Genomic DNA, 22,500 nt, shown 5'->3' on the forward strand with positions numbered 1-22,500 from the left:
CAGTTGTTACTTTTTTTATCATCCTCATCAAGATCATTACTGCGACTATGAACACTATTGTCACCACATCATAGTTACTACTATTATTTCCATTAGCAATACAGCATCAATTCCAAACAGCACAACAATACAATTTTGACTTTTTTTTTCTCCATTATATTATAATATATTATATTGATGAAAACAATGGTCTTCTTTGTTGCAAATCACGAGTGTTACAATTACTGTTACCTGTCCTTTCAAAAAATATGTTAGAGAAACACTGATCTGACTGGAAGTGACCCTATTTAATTAAATGATAGTGAAAAAAAAGTATTGGGGTTGACACTTTTGAATTGTCGAGAGTTTGTTAACAGTAACAAAAAGCCAAATGACAATTCAATTGTTTTCTGTATATTTAATAGGTGTAGCAGTTGTCGGTTTATTGTGTTTTCACATTGAGTTTTATGTTTGATTTTGTTGATAATATTTAATATGTAATATGTAATACAAACATTTTTATGTCATTTTGTGGTCATATACTTGTGTGCAATAATGATCAGTCTTGACATTTCAAATCGTGCAATTAAATATTTGCCCATATTTGTCAATTCTATTGAATTCAAAACATTCTTGATAATCCTTATGTTGTAGATCAGAAAAAGGATAGACACAAGAATTTATTTATTTTTTTTTTTTTACCATCCAGCATTCATTGCTGGATAATGCAGCTGAGCAAGTGCGTTCATCCATCACCAGTGCCATCCAGCATATCAAGTCCTTTGCAGAGGAAGTCACAGATTCAGCCCGGAAAATCTCTGGCATCATTCAGGATATAGAGGGCAGTGTTCAGGTTTTCCAGTCCATAGAAGGGGATGCAGCAACTCAACAAGTGAGATATTCTTGTGATTTTTTAACATGCTCTTATTGTAAGAACCACTGGTATGATTAATCTTTTAAAGTTGAAAAGTACTCAAGGGTTCTACAGTTCTGGTATCATTTTTTTTTTTTTCATTTTGAAATTAAAGATAATGTATTATTTCCATTGGATTTAATTAAAAATATGTTGAAGTCTAATATTGTGTCTTTTCTTACCATCTTACCGAGAGAATAGGAATAATGATGTGTTAATGTGTGTGTGTGTGTGTGTGTGTGTGTGTGTGTGTGTGTGTTGCTGTTGATGCATGCATATAAAAACTGAATACTTAAATAATTTTATATTAGGTTTTGCATATACTATGTATATAGACCTGTGTGGAGATACAAAGTATTTGTATGTGTGTGTTCTGTAAGTTTGTGTGTTTCTGTCTATAAATGTTTTTTCTTGTCATAACCCAATGAGATTACCTCAAATAAATTTCCATTTGTTGGACAATAAATATAATAATAATAATAATAATAATAATAATAATAATAATAATAATAATAATAATAATAATAATAATAATAATAATAATAATAATAATAATTGTTGTTGTTGTTGTTGTTGTTGTTGTTGTTGTTGTTTTTATTATTATTAATTTATTAAAGCTGTTTCTACTGTCTTTTGAGTCGGCAGATATAATCAGATAAATTCAATGAGAAATCATATAATTTGAAAGAAATGTTACCTCCCTGTTAGATGGCTAAAATCTTCAAATGCAGCTATTACAGCTTCTTGGACTTGACAGATATCACAACACTTACTTATTATCTAAGATTTTTATCTCATTTTGATAATCCATGTTAAGAAAAAGAAAGATGTGTATCAATTCTTGGACAGTTTAGCAGAAGAAGAAGATGAGGAGGAGTAGTGGAGGACTAAGTTTGAACACACCTTATCTGCCTTAGTCTATTAATAATTTAGTAAATTATATTTTGATGATGATCTCAGGTTCAAGGTACTGCAGAAAAGGCCAGATTGAAGATAAAATCCTATTTCTGTGAACTTCGGGAAAACCTTGGTCGACAAGAGATGGCTGCATTAGCAGCAGTCGACACCCATATACGAGAGAAATTGTGTTCATTACGTCAGCAACAGGAGGATATGGTGATTTTGATGTCTCAGATATCCTCTGTTCGTCATCAGTGTGAAGCAACTTTACAGCAAGTATGTCATATTTGATTACTTATTTTGTTGATTTTCGTGGTTTTCTATACTTTAATGCGACCTTCTCAGTATGATTTCATTTTGAAGGAAATATACTCTCCTTATTTATCAATGATTGGAGACTTAAATCATTAGTGGACCAACTGGTTATCACATCAAAATAGCTTTGGTTCATTTTCAGCTATGTCAATTATTTTTTTTTTGAATTAGTTTGCTTGGTATAGAGATGTTGGGTCTTTTAGACCTGATTGAATAGCTTGTTAACAAGTTTCTATCTTGAAGGTTACTACTGATTATTCCATTTCAGACTTAAACTGAGGTTATTCGGATGTTCTTCCTGTATGTTCATCTATTGATCTGTCCTCAATAACGACTTTAGTATTTGAAGTTGCCAAAAAATGTATTTGTGTAATGGACAAGCAAATCAATAACATTATGCAAATTATGAATAAGGAATTAAATAAATTTTTCATAATGACACAAGTCCTCTCTTAGATTTTTCATAATGACACAATTCCTCTCTTGGCATTCTTTGAAATCCTGCTAATTGCCTTTTGGAGGTCCCGATAGCTCACTTGGTAGAGCACTGTTAGATCTGGCAGAAAGTACTTTGAAACAGACTAGCGTCCTATCCAAAGGATAACAATCAATAGCTATTGGTCTGTTTCACACTATGACTATGAAAACTGGATAAACTCCAGATCCATGGGCCTGGTGGCTCTGAAGGACTACTTTTTATTGTCTTTAATTTATTCTGTTGTATTAATGTTTTCCCTCCTTGTTGGTTGACCTTATGTCAAGATATATAATTTATAACAATTGCAAAATAAAGTTGCTAGATAAGTTTTTGGAAAAGCTTTGCAAGTCTGCCAATTGATCGGGAAATTCCTGATCTGGTTGCCCTATCCCCTTATTCTGGATAACAGATAGAATTTCCCAAATAAGGCCTTTCAAATTTTATTTATTATTTCCTTTAAAGAGAATGTTAAAATGACAACAGTGGATAAATGTAATGATATAATTTAGTCACGATGGATTATGTTAAGTATTATATGGTATAATAAGGTATAACATTTTCAAGCATTCGTTGGACTTGGATCGTGGCAATAGCAACAGGATAATATTATCATCATCAAACAAGAATAGCATACTAAATTGCAAAAATCAACATCACATACTCTATGTGACCCACCATCTCAAACTGTTATTATGTTGGGTTGACCAGTTGTCAATAGGTGATTTTAAATTATAAATCATCTGCAATATTAACTTTTCAGTTGTGGGCACTTATAGTAACTAAATCTTCTGTCCGCAAAAAAAGAGTAAATCAAAACAAATAAAACAAATTTTTAAATAACAACAAAAAAGCTAAAAAAACTCAGGCTTAGCCCACATTTCAAATTGTTCAAAATGAGAAAATTGTTAGCCTATATATATATATCATCCCAACATCCTATCATTTTGAGATGGTGAATCACATATGTTTTACTCTGATGACCTGAAAGAATGCAAAGATAAAGTATAAGATACTGTTATTAAGCTTTTGTTTTTATTAAATTTTGTATCGCCATCTGTAGCCAAAAAATAAAGGAGTTACCTTTCAAATTCCCCAATGAGTTTCTTTGCTGGTAACCATTTAATGATATAAGCTATTGTTTGATACCTAAGTAAGCCTATTGGAAAATGTGTTTTTCTGCTTATGATTATGTTTAAATCCAGATGAAGTTTGCGTGTGCTTCATATTTTAATTTAATTCAGAAAAGTGGGATCATGGATAGTTCATACGGTAGAGTCACGCTCTCCCTGGCCAGGCGGAGTTGTCATACCATTAAGGTCGCGGGTTCGAGCCCCTATTGGCGCTGCGAAATTTTGATTCTCTATTGTCTTCTGGCTTTTTCTTACTCACTTCATTTCTTGTTATTTTAATTTAAATACATTCTTTGGGGCCTAGACAAATGGACTTGTTATCATCATCATCAATATGGTCATTGTTGTTGTTTTTATCATTATTATTATTATTATTATTATTATTCTTATTATTATTGTTATTATTATTATTGTTATTACTCTACATTTTCCCACCAGGATGACACAAAACTTTTATTGGCAAAATCAGACATTAGTAATTTACTTGACACGCTTCAGAAGCAACAACAACAATTCATCGAACTTCCTGACCAAATCATGGAACCTACCATTCCCATAACTTTCACAAAGGTAAATATGTTTATCGTCCTTTTTTCCCCTCTCACCCCCTTTTCTCTGGTTTTGAGGTTTGATAAGAATCAAGTCATCAGTCTTCATGACTGTTCTTCAGAGGTTTTGGTGTAAGCAATTTTAAAGAAATATATCGTTAATTCCATTTCCTTGCATACAGATGAGTTTTGAAATATATGTTATGTTTGGACAAATGTGAATTTCACTAAAACATTGATTGCTTACTCAGAGCACAACACATATGCTGTTAGCATCATATTAGGTGAATATTGATGAATGTAAGGAGGAGAATGGAAATTTTGTCGGATCAACCCATTGATGATGTGATTGAAAGGGGAATTTTTTATTTAAACAAAACTATTTAGAATTGGAAAAAGTGTCTTCCATCTTCATTAATCATCATGGTGAGAATCTGGTAATGTCTCTTGAAAACAAAAAAACCCAAAATGTCTTTACATTCAGAATATATTAAAGACTGTTTAATAAGTATTGATTTCCAAACTTCATCCCGTATGTCCAGTTTTTGAGTTTAATTTCAGTTAATCATTCATTCTATCAATTTTTCCTCAGGACAACAGAGTTCATATTGGTCCTAAAATTGAAATGCGTGTTGTCACTCTTGGTTTAGATGGAGCTGGAAAAACCAGCATCTTGTTTAAACTGAAACAAAATGAATTCATCCCTACCATTCCTACAATAGGTAAGGATAGTCTGTATATTAAAGTATGACAGTAAAATGATTTCAATAACTTAACTTCCACCTTCTATTAATAAGCATGCTCATATACATTTTCACCATGTAGGCAATTATCTTGGTCCGTGCCTTCTCAGGTCTGTTATAAGTAACCTCTCTCTCTCTCTCTTTCTGTCTGTCTCTGTCTGTCTGTCTATCTCTCTCTCTCTCTCTCTCTCTCTCTCTCTCTCTCTCTCTCTCTCTCTCTCTCTCTCTCTCTCTCTCCACACACAGACACACACACATTATCTAAATGAATTACAATTGATGCCTTTTTGTGTCGAGTATTTGAATAATGAAGCTAAAATTTGTCAATTTCTTTATCAACTCATTTCCTTTTAAACAATCTCTTCACAGGTTTTAATGTTGAAACAGTTGAGTACAAAAATTTCAAGTTTACAATTTGGGACGTTGGAGGGCAGCATAAAATTAGACCCCTGTGGAAGCACTACTACTTCAATACTCAAGGTATTATAATTTTTTCATTTTTGGCTGTTTGCAATATATACCACAACATATTATACACGAATTTCTAAAAATCGATAAATGAATAAAATAATGTAAACAGGATTAAGATAAGAAGTTTGAGAAATAACTTCCATTAATTAAAGACCGGATAGTTCAGTTGGTAGAGACTTGCCTGCAAAAGGACACATGCCAGCCCTGAGCGACGTTTTCTTCAGACCTAATTTCTTGATGATTGTAATGATTTTTACTCATGCAATATTAGGATTCTGAGTCTTTACAACTTTATGATCTAAAATGGTACTTTTAAGATGAAAATCAGGATTTTTCTGTTAAATTGTTTTATGACATTATGGGTTGGTTACTCTGGGTAGGGTCTCATAACTTGTCTTTGACAGGGATAAGGTAACAGTTTGAGAGTTGATATCAATTTCAACTGTTCAAGATTAATTTGATACTGGCTTTTAACTTTCCACCCATCCTTGAGGCTTTGGCATTCTATGATATGATTCGTTCTCTTGGTCCTTGTATTGAAGCTTCTTTTTTCTTTCCTTTACACTTACAAATCAAGACTATTGTATTTTGCATCTATTGTTACAGTTCAACCTCTTTATCACGACATTGTTGGAATCAGAAAAAAAAAAATGTCAGAAAGAGTTGTCATTACGGTGCAGCAACCAAAAATAAGGGAGGGGGATGGGTAAGGTGTATGACCAGTGAAACCTTTATTTTTTAACAAATGATTATGATAAGACTGAAACAATTAGGTATCAGAACAGATGACTGATTTTGATTTATCAGATTTTCTCCTAGTTATTGATGATTGTGAACAAGCTGTTATGGGGAATCCTGTACGTGGCAGCAATGTCCTTCTTTGTCATCGTCATCTTGTCAACTTTGATGAGAATATGCAACTTTACATCAATTCTAGTATAATAGTCCAAACATGCTGCTGTTTTGGGTCCTGATAGCATTGTGTGTTAGTGTTAGAGTGTCCCGTTTTAGCTCTTTGAAAAGTTGGCCGCTATGTTTTAAAATGTATGTTTTATGGTGAGTTTTTATTACAAGTGGTATTAACAAATCGGGACTTGGGCACCATATTGCTATAGAGAGGAAGTCATTATAACTGGATTGCACTGCAAAAGTATGAACCTAGAGAAAATGCTAAATCCAACTCAAATGCGATTTATTCTTAATCTTTCTGTTTTACCTTAAATTTAGCAGCTTTTACTATTTTAAGTTTCAGACTGTTACCCAATTGTTTTTTGAATCAAATTATTGCATACTAGACAAAATGCGTCAAATTTATTTCACTCCTATGATGATATAATTTTGCATTGTCTCATACACTTAGCTTATTTTCAAGATGCCATATGATTGTGCAATCTAGTCACTACATAGCTACCATAATCACTTCCTTTGTATTGAGAGTGATTTGTGCTATGATTGGGCTGTTGTGAGTGGATAAAAAGATTTTAATTTCAGATTATCTCACAGTATTTTTTTTTTAACAAGAGACCACTTTTTAAAACTATCTTTTTCAAATTTCTTCCATTGGCCAGTGTCATAGATTGAGTAATTGTAAGATTTTCAATTTAAAGCATAGCAATTTATTTTGTTTTCGTGCAGGATGTTAGATAAATGAATATACATTTTTTAATTGAATTTATTCCATACACCAAATTAAACTGCACTTCATTCATTATATTTGCAGCTGTGATATTTGTTATCGACAGCAGTAATCGGGAAAGACTAGAAGAGGCACAGAATGAACTGGTCAAATTGGTACAAGAGAAAGAACTGAAAGAAGCCTCACTCCTGATCTTTGCAAATAAGCAGGTATTTTATATATTTTACTCGACAATTTTACATCTTTAAAACTTATCAATCATTTAAGATTAATGTGTCATATTGAAATTGGAAATTTTCTGAAAACATGTAACATTTTAAAAATTTCTCAGTTTTCTTTTTCTTTTTAGTATGGAAGAGGAAAATGAAAGAAATTATGGCATGATTTTGTGGAGACAATTTATAGAATGATAGATAATCTTATTGACTTGACACTCTTTAGAATGATGTGAATTTTCGGTATACTTTTTGATCTTGTCATTTTTTATATGAATGCAAAATTTTTATTTTCCATATATCAGTGTTACCAGTGAGCTGATGCTTTCTAGTAAGGTTATGAATGTTTTTAAAGCCTTATTTCTCAGATCTATTGTCGATGGATTTAAAGGGGAGATATCAGTGTGTCATTATGTGTAATGTGTTGATGCTCAATGTCAAGTGACATGAAAATGTAAATATGCCCTTTATTTTCCATTCACAGGATGTGACTGAGTGTGTTACGATAGAGGAAATAACTGAACAGTTTGGTCTTTTGAAACTTTGCTGTAATCGTAGTTGGCACCTTCAGGCCTGTGATGGTAAAAGTGGGCAAGGCTTGTACGATGGTTTAGAATGGCTATCTCGTCAAATGGTGGCCGCTGGTGCTCCAGAATTAGCGTAGTGCTAGTTCAAGTACTTATGAATTTTAAAAAAATATTCTATGTTCTTTATGTTTATATGTATATTTGTGAATATGTACATCTTCACTATATTTGCCATAACTCTGGTATATGTGTTCTCTTTCATGTTGAATAATTAAGCACATTAGACTTGAAGCCAGGGATTTGATCTTTTGGCCTTGCATGGGGGGCTGGGAGGTCACTTTTGCTATGTCTTCTAATCCTCTGTATTTAATTTCCATTTGAATTTAAACAAAGATAAGGAGCATTGAAATCACGAAAAATCACTTTCGTTCAACCAAAATCAAGCACTCCGGCCATATGACAAACTAAGCCACTGAGATTTGCTCCAATACTTCATAATCCAATTGGCCTGACTACCTTAAAATGATATATATCAAAAGAAAGCTTATTTAAAGCCAACTTTATTGAAAATAATCATGGAACAACAAAAAGCAAGGTTCCATACAGAGCAGAATTTCACAAATTTTGCACATATTGTACCTGCCCTTCACCCGTGACGTCTCTCCGGGCCTACTGGCAGCTGCTACATCTCTGCAGACTTTGCACTCCAGCCTGGGTTTTGATTTGGTGGAGGTGGCAGGTAGATGATGGAGTTGCTGGTGGTTGAGACAATTAGGGACTGTGGCTTTGACTTTGGGTTTGGAGTCTGGATATGTCCCTCCATGAACTCATTCATCAGCTGCTTGCCAAGAGCCTTGATGAAAATTGGAAGGGAAAGGGGTTTCAGGTCTCTTTTTTGCTGGATTTTGTTATGGAGAATAGAGGCCTGTACGATACACAGGGTAAGGAAATGTCAGGGTTTGATGGGAGAGGGGAAGGTATTACATAAGCTGGTCACTTAGGTTGGTGCCGCACATTTAAAAAAAAATCCATGACAGCTTTTGGCTTTAATTTTGCCAGGAAAAATGTGACTGGTGGTTGTGACTATTTCGATGGGGTAATGTGCAGCTGTGAGGATGATGACATCCCATTTGTCACTTCATTTCACAGCGCACAGACAGTCCTTCTGACAGAATGAAATTTGACCCGTTGATAGCTTTTCCACAGCCAAATCCTTTGGCATCCCTAGATGAGTAGGTCTGACTGTACCAGTGCAGGAGGTGCTCCTTTCCACAAGGGTCTCGTACAAAGCAGGGCATATGTAGCAGTTGTTAGTGTAGACATAATACCCTTTGTAGAGCAGTGGATGTAAGAGAAAGAGAACAGCATCTGTTGGTTTGTTGCTAATGTTTTTATGGGCAGTGTAAATTTCAAAACGGAAAATGCATCCTGTTCTGCTCTCACAGAGTTGATAGAATTTGATGCCCCACTGCTTGGGCTTGTCCTTTATATAAACTCAGGATCTTATTGGGTCCTTACTAGAAAGGGGCGTCACTGTCAAATAAATGTTGTAACAGTCAGTGCACACAATGGAATAGAGACATTCATGACAATAAAGGGAGAAAAATGACCACAGTAATAAAGAGCAATGAAATACGATAGACAAATTATAAAATTAAAATGTAATGCTGCATACGTTCTGGTGCATATACAAAACTAAAAAACAAAAAAATATTCAGGAATAATAATGATATAGATACAATGCTATAGGTATGTCATAATCCTTGAAATTCAAATTTCATTGATGTCTGAATCTCTGGATTTGAATTTGGTTTATGCAATCGCTATGCTGGATTTAAGCTCCAGTAATGGCTATGACAGAACTTCACCAGAGGTCGTCTTCTTTGTCTCTGGGGTCGATCAGGCATTTCGCTAGACTCTGATCCAGCCAAGGATTAAAGACTGTTGTCATGGTCATCAAAATTGGGTTGTCCGTCCAGTGTACTGTCTATGTCAGAAACATTTGTCTGGATGTTGTAATCATTGCAAACGTTATCTTCAGGCAATACCACAACCAAATCATCTTCATGATCACTGTTGGTACCATAACAGACAGTGATCTGTTGAAAGGAGTTGAAGTGCTTATTTTGCACTTGAGTTGATATAGATTCTCTCAAAGTGCAATGCTCAGGATACTAATGGGACCTTACTAGGAAGGGGTGTCACTTTCAAATAAACAAGAAATATTAAATTTTGCTATCTAATAGTAATACTTTATTGAGACCATGCAATACACTCTCAACGTGAGTTGGGAAGCAAATGACCTGGAATCAATGAGTGCTACAGCATGCCGTAAGACGGACAGAGGGTGAATGCAAAAAAAAACAAAAGTACAATTTAAAAACAGGCATTATGAAATCATTATACTACGCCTGGAATGTGGCCATTTTATTTCACCGGAGCCTTATCTGGAATATTTTATTGAGAGAGAACTTAGGTTTTTTGTAAGAGATTAAATTTTTTTTCCCTTTGGAGATCATCATCACTACATGTGCTGTCATTATTCGGTTCCTCACTGTGTTTTTTTTATGTAACCATTTGAATTTGAATATATCCCTTTTTTGTAGAGATCCAACGTCAGTATGGGACTTTTGGATGGTCTCAAGATAAATTGCTCTTGGGTTTTATTGTGATCTTTGTCAAATGGATCCTTTTTATCTTGCTTTTTTGTTTGTTTTTCTTTGACACGTTTTTTGCTTAATCTAAATTCTTCAGTATTCTATAATCTTCTTCTTTGCTGGTGCTGAAATGACCTAAAAGTGCTGTAAAACCTTTTAAAACCAAGAAACAAGCTAGTGACTGCTATTTTTTCATCCATTACCTCTAAAACTACCCACTTATCTTAACTATAGAAACATGTGGATTCATTGAACTATGGTCGTGAGAGTATGTAGCATAGAATAGAAATTTTGTCTGATTTATGAATTTATCAAATCTGTGGTCGACAACAAATGGGTTAGACTATATTAAACTTTCAACTTGTACTGTACCTATTTTTATAGATTTTAGTGATGCAAAATCATGACGGGTCATATTGACCTTTTAAACGTATATTATTCATATCTCTGCAAATTAGACAGTTTGAATGTCTTTCATTTTAATTTTAAAAGCTGTTAATAAGTGTTCTTTTTTTGATGCAAATCAAATTATAATTGTTGAATGTTGTGTATATCATCATCATTACTATAATTTTTGATACAGTGATCACAGCCTACTGATAATAATAAATAGCACTTCTAGACCGCAGAACCTGAACAAAGTTTTGCTGCATGTGCTTTACAATAGCAAATAATTTTATAAGTAAAAATTGATAATATTATTATAAATTTATTTTACAAGGATACTGTGTAATGGTCTGTCCTGAGAGAAAAAGACAAATCCCTAAGGCAAAAACGAAATACCACACTAACATAAAGATAATGCATCCTTCTCACCTTTAAAATCTCAATGAAACTTTCTTATTGTCCTAGGCAAACCATGCCATGTAAGAAGGCGAATGAAGTTAAAAAACTGTTTCATCAGAGGAAGATCTTAAAAATCTGGCGAGAGCATAGACATTTTCAGAATTTTGGATATATTTTGGAGCAGTTTAGTTCAAATATTTGAAACAGAATAGAGCAATTTTATACATTTTTTCTCTCTCAGTCAATGCAGCTCTTATAGACTTAGAATAAATTCAAATTTTTTTCCATTGCAGGATCAATTTTGCAACACTACTCTGGTCCCTTTGTAATTTATATATTTTATCAGCATTGGCATCAACAAGGAAATAAGTATCTGGAAAGTATAAATGAAGTTACAATTAGGAATAAAGATACATTTTGATTTTAAAAATAGAGCGCACACATGATATATTCTTCAGTTGTAAGAAGACAGACTTGCGTATGTTGTTAATTTGTTCTGACTTAGGTATGCTGCAATCAAAAGTCACTCCTCCTAGGTATTTTACATTATCACCATTTTCATTTAAAGTAATTGAATGTACTGGGTGGGGTTCCTGACCTCCAATAGTGGTACTTACTGCGTCTTCTATCCCACTATATCAGTTTTCCAACTAGTTTTATGTCTTTGTCTTGGAATGAGATTACTTGGTTTTGTCCTGGTCCTGGCCAGATGCCCTAGCTGAGAGGGAAACAGTCAAATGTATAGTTTTGGGAGATGATTTTTTTCCGTGTAAATCATCTCTCCTCTCTGTTATGCACTGTATTATGTTTTTTTTTATATGAAATATGATTTGTAAAATCATCTCTCTGTTATGCACTGTATTATGTTTTCTTTATATATTATATATGATTTGTAAAACATTTGAGTGTATTCCTCTTAGTGGGGACCTGTGCATGTATCTGGATGAGACTTTTAGTGATCTCAATCTAAGTAGTACTTTGATAGTGTGCTCTTGGAAATCTACACCTGATTCTTATTTGAACCAATTCCCCTTTGTCTTACCTTTTCTTGGGCGCTTTAATTGTAATTCTAGAACTTTTTACTATCCCATTTTCTTCCTTTTTACTGGTGCTGATTGATCTTAATGTGGTGCAAGTGCAGTAAAACCCTTAAAACAAAAACAAACATAACTGAATGTAATGAATTGATATGTTGAGTATTTCCACATTGTTCATTTTATGGTTTAATGTTATCAATTTATTTGAATTCATCCAGGATTTTATTTCATGGAGGCAAATGGTTGGGAGGGATAGCATAGAAAAACATTTAATAATTTAGGATTTTCTTGGGGAAGGGGGGGGGGGGGGGGGGGGGGTGGCGTAGTTGCCAATTGTTAGAAAATTTTGAAAAAATAAAAGGAGCATAAAAGAGTGGATTCATAATAATATACCACTAACAACGTAGCTGAGGATCTTTTCCTGAAAGTGTTTCATTTCTTTACCTCTTGAATTTTTCAGTGTTGTCCTTCCGCAGTTAGTGTATTTAAATAATATCCTCCGAATAATAAACCAACATAATGTTGTCACCCAAAAGGCAGGATATTAGGGGGTTACATACAGTATTGTTATTACTATTATTATAATTATTATTAGTATTATTATTATTGTTATTATCATTATTATTTTTATTATTATGCTTGTGGTCATTATTATTATTATTACTAATTATTATTATTATTATTATTATTATTATTATTATTATTATTATTAATATTATCACTATTATGGTGATGATGATGATGATGATTTTTATTATGATTGTGATTATTATTATTATTATTATTATTATTATTACTTTTATTATAGTCAACTCGGATAATCGCAACTCCTTGGGATCGGCAAAAATGTTATGATTAACTAAAGTTGAGTTTCCTGTCCACTATTGCAACAATTTTGGAGATGCCATGTTTTTTGGGATTTCTTTGGGGCAAGTTCTGTCTGAGATGGTTTAGGAGGTGAATTGAACTTATTGATAATTTGAGGTTTTTCCTGTAATGTGATATTGATCGTCTATTTAGGAGAAACCATGGTTTCTCAGTCTGCATGTTTATTTGTTGTTTTTTAGTTTTATTTTCCAAGCTGCGCAGTATCTTTGGTTGATTTTAGATAAATTAATTGGACACTGCCTTCACCACCACGTGTAACTTTTTATAGCAATTCTGATTTGATCACTGATCAGTTTCATACCATAATATGGTAAACTCAAACCAGTTGTTCTTGGTCCACAACAGACTGAGCAATTTGATTGAAGTAAAAACCATATGGCAGCCCTGTTCAGATTTTAACAAGCAAAAGCAGCTTTGATGCAAGTCAACGTCTTATTCAGATTGGCTTAACTCTTACTCTTTTGTTTTCAACTTTTGCAAGAGTCAAAAGAATTTAGTGGTGATGAGAGCCAATAAGCTCTCACCAAACTCATTGGTCACAATGCACAGCTGTCAATCCCAAAATAAAGGATATCGCTCAGACTCTCCTTACAACTATCATTGTCTACCTCTTGTCTAGACTATGCCTAGCCCCTTCGCCTCCTATCTAATGGTCACATGTGACTGCACAACCCCATACTCATACTGCCAACCCTTCACATTCCAAAAGTGGAATTAGAATATCAAAAAATTGGAATTTGTAATTTTACTTACCACCATCACCATGATCAAGCTATTTAGCTGTCATCTGCATTTTTTGCCAAATTGGGACCTAAAATTTGCCAAAAAATTTGCCGCACTTTGGGTCCTTATTTGAAGATTTTTTGACGAAACGATCCATGACTGAAGTTGGAAGTGTAAGTGACTCGATTTATTTGACTTGAGAAATGAAATGACTGTGAATAGCTTTGTTACAAAGATTTTAAAGGATCATTATCCGTAGAGAGTAGCTTCCTTTGGTTTGGGCCCAGGCAAAGCTGCAACATTTCTCAAGTTTCGCACCTTTTTTTTTCGTTATTTTGTTTTCGCTTCTTTTTTTCCCCAAAATTTGCCACGCGATTTGCCAATTTTCCCAAAATTTGCCACGATTTGCCAATTTTAGGAAATTTGCCAAAATTTGCGGATTGCCCTCATATTTGTGACCGCGAATTGCCATTTGCGGCTGCAAAAAATGCAGATGACAGATTTAGTCGTCTTCTACGACATGCAAGCAAACCGGCAGTTCTATTCTTATTCCGGGAACTGCACGACAAAGATGGTGGTAATCTACTGGTTCAAATGCCTGTAACAGGCACTCTTCGCATTTGACAGTTGATTGCTTGTGAATCGAACTTTGTGGCATGTCTGATCCCTGAATGTCACATGCATCTTTTGAATTGACTATCAAGTTGGACAGCACAGATGCTGACATAGAAGCCCGAAATTCTGTTCTTTTTCACCATACTGAAAATTCTCTCACATTCAGCATTTGAATGGGGGATGACTAGAATTCCGAACATGACCCTAGCTAAATTGGCATTCAATTTGCCCTCCACATTTTTCAACTCACAATTCAAAATTTCTTTGTTCAAAGTATCCTGTTGATACAACAAAAACTCTTCTTCAATTGCATCCATAGACGCATCTTTCAGCTTGATTGCAGGCAGCTTTGTCATGAACATTCTTAGGGAAAAGAATGAGGATTCAAGACGTTGACGTGGCATCAAGACCCCTGTGTGTGCCAAGAGATCCGACTCCACTGGCAATTTTTTGCTTATGTAGGCAGAAGCTGTTGCATAAAATCTCCTCACATCATTGAAAAAGATAGTCTCCTTACTTTTGCTAAGCTTTTCTTCCTTTTGAAGAAATTTCAAATGTGAACGAGTGTCATGTCCGATGACAACATCCTCTCTCTGTTTGTGGATGTCTTTGTTGCTGAAATCCAGATGGAATAAATTCCCTGCAAGCTTCTTTGGCTTGATGAATCTCAGAGAGAGAGTTGTCAGAATGTCTAGCATTTTATCCTGCATTAAGTGTAACAGTGGTTCCTCACTTTGAAGAAATGCATTGGCTTAAACAAAGAGGGGAAGGGTCTTACTTAAAAACAAACAGAATAACTTACTAAGAGGGTTGGAAAAGAATGTTGTGATCCTCTGGTGACGCACATTGGTTTTGGAATGATGCTCTTCATTAAAAAAATAGATGAAGGGCATCCCATTGTTCTAGAAGTCTTTCTACACAATTCAACAAAGACAGCCACCTAGTCGGTCCATGTTTCAGGATTTTTCTCACAGCAGTACCAGTAGCCTCCAACATTGAAATAAACTCCTGTTGGCTATTAACTCCAAATTCCATGAGAAAGAATGAAAGAAGAAAAAAACCCAACAAATTAATCCAGCAATGATTGCATGTCTGCGACTTTGAATCAACTGTCCAACAGCTGAAGACTGAAGAAGACAATGAAGAATGAAAGGGTGCCAGAATCAAGCATGTGCCAAAACCTAGCACTATAAACCGCCAAATTTTACTAATGGGTAATTCTCTCTCAAAATTACCACCAACTTTTCCACTTAACACATGAAGACGGGATTTTTGCACAGCTGACAACACTATCACGTGTGTTAGAGGCGGAAGGGGAGGGGGCGGATTAATTTTCCTACTTACCTCCCTTTTGAAGCTCGTTAAACGTATAATTATGAAGGTTGAAAATCGGAATGATTCCGCCAAAAGTGGAAGGGTTGCCAGGTATGCATACTGCAAAATCCTGCCCTCTTTTGTCTCTAATAAAGGAGTGACACACTATTGTAGCATCAAACCCCGCCTACTCTCAATTCTTCAACCTGTCATGATTTCGTCCATGATGAAATTTAATCATGAGATTATGTGTGATTTATTTCTTCAATTTGCCACTTTTTTTTAGATCAAAAATCTGTTGCGATTAACCGAAGTTTGTTGAGATAAACCAGTGACTTTTATATAGCATTAAATTTGTTTCTTGGGATATGTTGCAATTAACCGAGTTTTTTATTTTCGCGATTATCCGGGGTGGACTGTATAATTATTATTATTATTATTATTATTATTATTATTATTATTATTATTATTATTATTATTATTATTATTATTATTATTATTATTTTATTTTATAATTAAAAAAAAAATTATTATTGTTACACAATGGCCAGATTGTACTTGATGTGCATATTATGTAGATATCAATATTACAGTGCTTTCTAACCTGAATTGTTGAATTGGGTATAAAATAAAATGTTAAGGTAAAGATAAATTGGCTTTATGTTCAATTTTTATTATTAATCTTTTCTTTTTAAAATAATGCTTGACATCACAACTTATCAGGCCCTTCAAACTGGGTGGGGCTTCTGACCTCCCATGGTGGGTGGAGAGGAGGTCACTTTTGCTGTTCTCTATCACAAGCCTTATATGTATCTATTTTCTCTTTCCATGTTGCTCTCTGTCTTTGTTCTGGAATGAGCTCGGCTTTTTCCCTGGTCCTGGCAGGATCCTTAGCTGGGAGAGAGCCAGTTAAATGCATAGTGATATTTTTTTCCTTGTATATCATCTCTCTTCTATGTACTATTATAGTCGTTAGCCTTGAATATAATTGCACTTTGTAAACATTTGAGTGTATCCTTCACAGCGAGAGCCCTTGCTTGTGTCTGGATGGGACATTTAGGTAATGTCAAAATAGCCACATCAGTGGATTGCTCGTGGAATCTTCTGTTCCCTAATTGAACCAGTCCCTTTTATTTTGCTTATTCTTTAGTGCTTTTAACTTCAGATCTTTAACTATTCCTCTGTCATGTTCGTTTTTACTTGCACTGAAATAACATAGTTCCAAAACAAGTAACCGACTCCTGTATAAAAGCAAAGACAGAGATACTCAGGAAATCCTTCATCCCTCAAAGTGTAAAGTCATATAATTCCTATCTACAACTAATTTAAGCTATTATATTATAGTCATGTGCAAACAAAAATTTCACATTCGTGTGAACCTTCATACTCATATGCCTTATAATATTTGTTGCATATCAATTATCATAAATTGTTATACATCAATGGAAAGCTCATTCTTTTCTCTATTAATTACATAAGTATGATCACCTCAATGCCCTGTGTAAAAGGATATCAATGTTAAGAAGTGACTTGAGTTTGAAAATTTACACAACTTTACTTTGTTTACCTTATGTTTACCTTACTTTTACTTGATACAGGGAAACCACTTGCCTTCGCATGGACCAAGTAAATCGTTCAATAGACTGTGCAGTAAGAATATTCCAGATATGTAGAAGAAGCTGGTAAAAATAATTTCGATGAGGACCAAAATGGTGCACTTCTTTCTTCATAATATCCAACATTTTCTTGATTAGATTCTTGTCAGGACTGACTGATAGCCACATCTCGTCGAGGATTTGTTTATCAGTTTCCTTATGTTTGTTTCAACTAAACCTTTAAAAAAATATGGTACACCCCCCCCCCCCCCCCCCATGTAAATTGAGTTGACAATGATTTCATGAAACTTTTTATCAGAAAACTGGCTTGATATGTGATCAAAGAGTTGACTGCTTTTTAAAAAGATTTTTAACTCTAATTCTAAAGCCAGATATAGCAAGTATTTTAAGATCATGGTATGCTATTTTCTGAAGACTGCATTTCTTGGTCATGATGATTTTGTTGAACCCGATCCAGCTCAAACAGAGTGGGGTTTCTTTGCTGGCTTTTTCCTTTGCCTTTCTTTAGATTACCCATTTACATGACGACTGACACAAACGGAGTGGAAGCGACTTTCAGTCGTTAAATCACTCAATTGAGCTTGAGACGATGGATGGAGAAGGTGTGTTTCAGTGACTTTTGTGATAAATTGGTGCCTTCTTTTGATGCACCTTTAATGATGGCAGGATGACTCTGTGACGTCCTCACTCTGGCATTAGTAAATAAAATTTACAGTCATCAAAAAGATGCATGAAAAATGCGCACTTGATGATTCAGCGACAATACGGCAGCCACTCTGTTTGAGCTCTAAGTAATGTTTATTAAAAGTAATGAAAAAAATATTTTAAAAACCCCACCAAGAACAAGGACATTACACATCTTTGCTGGATCCGAGTTTTAATTAACTTGAAGTTTGTAATATCAGATTATATCTGTGTGCTTGAGAGTTTTATGGCAACTGTTCATGTGGCATTTTTAAATAATGAACAAACACCCCCCTCCCCTTACAAAAAAATAAAATAAAATAAAATAAAAACAAAACAAAAACAAATTAATGAATTAATATCACAATTTTTTAATTACTTATCCAGGTTGCACTGGAAGATGAACACATCAAAGGCCACCATGTCAGTAACACGCATACTGTAAATTGAATATCAATGTTTAAGTAAAATCAGAGTACCTTGCTTAAGGCTAATGTTGGACGAGGCATATTGAAGTATATCCCCTAAAATGAAATCCTGACAGCCCTTTATCCCTGTCCATGAAGGTTTTATACATTGAGGCATCGCAAGCAGCGTCAAATATGAGATAACATTTACGTCAGATGGAACAGACAACAGTGGGTGGGTGTGCTATTCTTAGATGAAAGTGGATGTAATTGTCACTTTGCTGACATACAGCTGATTAAGGATGTGAAGGAGAGAAGAGGAATTTTAATCTAATCCTTGTGAGTCTCAGCATGACCACTCGGCAGAGGCAACATCCATGTATGAGATGGGTTTAGTTCACCACCAACTCCCTCTTCATGTTTTTTCCACCAGAATGTCAATGTTATCATTTACGTAGAAGACATTCCCTGAACACTATTTGTTCAACCATTCCGGATTCATCTACACCTCACATTTCAACAAGGCAAAGTACGTACCCAAACTGCAATTGATACTGCAATACCTAAGGGATGACGAGATGGAAACAGTGGACTGGCTAGCACTTTCACTGGATATGGATGCAGTATAGCATCTTTGGGATGAGCTCTTCTGTCAAGAACCATTCTCATACAAATCTTACAAATCTTGAAAATACATTACACCTCAAGTGGAACAGTAGCTTACAGTGAATGCTTTAAAGACTTGCCTTATCCATGTACACAAGTTGGTTGTCAGGTCCTGCCAAATATAAACTACTGGGGGTCATACTGTAACCAAAAACTGTTGATCCTTGAATTTCATACAATTTTAAAACTGACCCTGTCTCTTCATTCTTTAGTACTTGGCTTCATGTATTTCTCTCCATGAATTTAGATTCATCTTGATGCAGAGTGATTTGTCTTCCGGCATTGAAATAGAGCTTGACACCAAGTTTTTATTTGAAGCTTCGATGAAAGAGATAGTGCTTTACATTTGTGTGTCACACAAATACTCTCTGAAAACAATATCAGTAGAATCTGCATTTCATGAGTCAGCTGCACTGGTCATTGCTCTCATCAATTGCATAGTTTTTCCTTGACTTAAATCTCTTACTGCCAACAGCCATAAGAAGCCACTTTTCCTTGCGAAATGCATGACATGTACATACTTGATGGTGTAGAAATGAAACATAAGATTAAAAATAAGTGAAAATACAAACACTCTCATAATACTCAATCATGTATTTTTGTCAATCATCCATTGATTGATCAAAATTTCAATAATCCAACAACAAAAAATACTGAAAGGTGGTCGTCATCCAAAATATGGAAAGCTACAATGTCAAAAACAATATGATATCTTTGGAGTTCTTACAAATTGGAGATGAAAACGTTACCATTAGAATATATGTTACCCTGAACTCTGTGTGAAATGTCTGGTTGTTCCCGTTGTCTCTGAAGGTATTTATTGATAATATCCTCATTGTTTTCGTCTGAATCTTGGAAACACTGATTGGAATAGACATTACGCTCATCCTGACTGTCATTAGGGAACATATTTTTTTCATTTTCATCGCTATCTTTGGGAAATTGTTTGACTTCAAAACTGTTGCTCTTTTCCGTGCCTTTCTCATTTTCGCTGTCATTCGAGCACAACCTAAAATATACATTACTCTTTTCATCTAATTTTTTGAAGGAGGAACCTTCAACAGTCCTGCTTGAAGTATCATGATTCTTTCTTTTTGATGAACGAATGTTGTTGGTAGATGATGTATTTTGTTTGTTGGAATCACTGGGAGAAGCTACTGTAGTGTCATCCCGGGCGTATCCATAATTAAAATAAACGTTATTTGAATCGTAGTAAAGCTTTAAGGCTTTATAAAGCATCTTGTATTGATCCTGAAACAAAATGAAACATTTAAAAGGTTGATAACTATTAAATTTCCTGGGATTTTAAGTCAAATAAAACAGGGATACAATTGTTGAATGATTACAACAAGATTTGATCAAGGCATTATCCGCACAACTCAATCATTTTTTTGTCATTTAAATGGTAAATACAAATGTTAAAGTAAAGCTATAACATGATTTTAACATTCTTTTTTTTTTTTTCATGTTTTTGTTTTTGTTTGGGATTTATTTTGTATTTTGATTTTTTAAAAGCAAAGAAAAAAAAAAAAAAAAAAAAAAAAAAAAAACCAACCCAAAAAACCCCGAACAAAACTGACATACCAGAGTCGGAATAACCTGTGGTCGAATTGACTTGATGGCACCAACAACCAAAGGCACAGTCACATGATGATCGTGGTCCATTCGGTCAAGGAGGAGAGACAGAACGCAAATTAAACCACTGTGGTCTGCACCGTTCCTGATAGAAATTAGAAAAGATAACAAATAATTCCATATGAAAAAAATTATATATAATAAACTACTTCAGTTAATTTCTAATGATGAAGTCGACAAATAAAAATACATCAAAACATCAACAAATTAGAAATTTTAGAAATGTGGTAAAATCTCAGTGATTCGTAAAGATTCATGGCAATACTTAACATGGTTTGAGATGTATTATAGGTTGAAATGTTAACTCCTGTATTGTGGAACAGAATGATCTAAGGTGGTCATCTTCTTGAACAATATTCCTCAACCCACCAACTTAAAAAAAATCAAAGAAGAATAAAACCAAAAAGAACTTACAAATTAGAATTTATCATTGTTTTGGGGTGACATAATAACAGATCTTCTGTACCTACCTACACATGTAAACTGTTCGACCTTGCCCAGGAGGAGTTAATTCCTTTGCTTTTTGTAAAAATGATATCAAACTCTCTGCATCAAAGGATTTGGTACAGCACTTCAGATGGGTTACGTGGTGTTCATTATTTTTCTAATATTCAAAGAAGAGAAAATATAAAAGCAAATGTTAAGACATAATCATAAAACGATATAAATATTAATTAAAATTCCACCTGTATCTATGAAATTCTTTTGTCTTTCTAAATTATAGTTACCTTTATATTATTCACTGTCAAAATAGTTCTGATGTAATAGTATAAAACATATGTAATGATCGTGTGACAAGAGAATTTTAATTGAATCCTAATTCATCAATGAAAATTATCAACACATGTCTCCTCTCACAAAATTTGATTTTCCAGACCTGATAGCAAAAAGTAACATTATTTAAACTATATTTAAAATTTAAATAGAACCGTTAAACTTGATATGTATAATAAACAAGGTAAACATACAGTGCAACCTCTCTATAACCACATCATTAAGACCAGAAAAACAATGTTATAGAGAGTTGTTGTTATAGCGGAGCAACCAGAAAGCAATGGCAGGACTACAATGTGTGGCCAGTAAAATCATCAATCTTTATTTTAGGTTAAATCAATATGACAGGACAAACTGACATTTAGATATCAGAACTGACGACCGACTTCAATATATAATATTTTCTCTTAGTTATTGATGATCATGAACAAGTTATGGGGAATTCCACACTTGGCAGCAATGTCCTTCTTATCAACCTCGACGAGAATTAGCAACTTTACATCAATGGTTAGTACTTTTCTCTTCAACTTGGTAGAAGTAGGAGTTGGTATAGACACTGAAGGGCAGACTAGGATATTGAGTGTGCATTGAAACAAAAACCAACACTTTAGTCTTTCTGTTCAGCTGACTCCGGGTAAGGTTGGATAGGTGCCAGAGTTTATTCCAGTTTCTAGTGCATTAAAAGAACAATAGAAATTATTTGCTACCCTTCGGATATGACATCGGTCTATTGCAAATGTATTTTCCTCCCTATCTAACAGTCTCAGCTACCCAATCACTCCTGGGTGGACAGGGGGAGGGGGGTCAGAAAAAATCGCAGCTTTATCTAGGATCGATCTCGTT

At 34.2% G+C, this 22,500-nt stretch overlaps 2 protein-coding genes across 2 annotated transcripts in view; one reads left to right on the forward strand and one right to left on the reverse strand.

Moving 5' to 3' along the window:
- LOC144962893 (E3 ubiquitin-protein ligase TRIM23-like) overlaps window positions 1-10,078 on the forward strand; it is a 15,836-nt gene extending 5,758 nt beyond the window's left edge. Inside the window, exons 4-10 of the mRNA XM_078896263.1 lie at window positions 689-871; window positions 1,853-2,068; window positions 4,154-4,285; window positions 4,856-4,985; window positions 5,376-5,486; window positions 7,198-7,322; window positions 7,813-10,078. Of these exons, the coding sequence (XP_078752389.1) occupies window positions 689-871; window positions 1,853-2,068; window positions 4,154-4,285; window positions 4,856-4,985; window positions 5,376-5,486; window positions 7,198-7,322; window positions 7,813-7,992 (1,077 nt within the window). The 3' untranslated portion in view covers window positions 7,993-10,078. The remainder of the gene's footprint in view (window positions 1-688; window positions 872-1,852; window positions 2,069-4,153; window positions 4,286-4,855; window positions 4,986-5,375; window positions 5,487-7,197; window positions 7,323-7,812) is intronic.
- An 8,448-nt stretch (window positions 10,079-18,526) lies between these two features.
- The window catches only part of LOC144962895 (uncharacterized), a 25,495-nt gene continuing 21,521 nt past the window's right edge, over window positions 18,527-22,500 (reverse strand). The window contains exons 23-25 of the mRNA XM_078896265.1: window positions 21,354-21,487; window positions 20,833-20,968; window positions 18,527-20,499 (exon numbers count right to left, since the gene is read on the reverse strand). Of these exons, the coding sequence (XP_078752391.1) occupies window positions 19,972-20,499; window positions 20,833-20,968; window positions 21,354-21,487 (798 nt within the window). The 3' untranslated portion in view covers window positions 18,527-19,971. The remainder of the gene's footprint in view (window positions 20,500-20,832; window positions 20,969-21,353; window positions 21,488-22,500) is intronic.

Source organism: Berghia stephanieae, chromosome 1 (assembly GCF_034508935.2).
Source record: "Berghia stephanieae isolate SIO BIC M18660-M18661 chromosome 1, UCSD_Bste_1.3, whole genome shotgun sequence".
Lineage (NCBI taxonomy): Eukaryota > Metazoa > Mollusca > Gastropoda > Nudibranchia > Aeolidiidae > Berghia > Berghia stephanieae.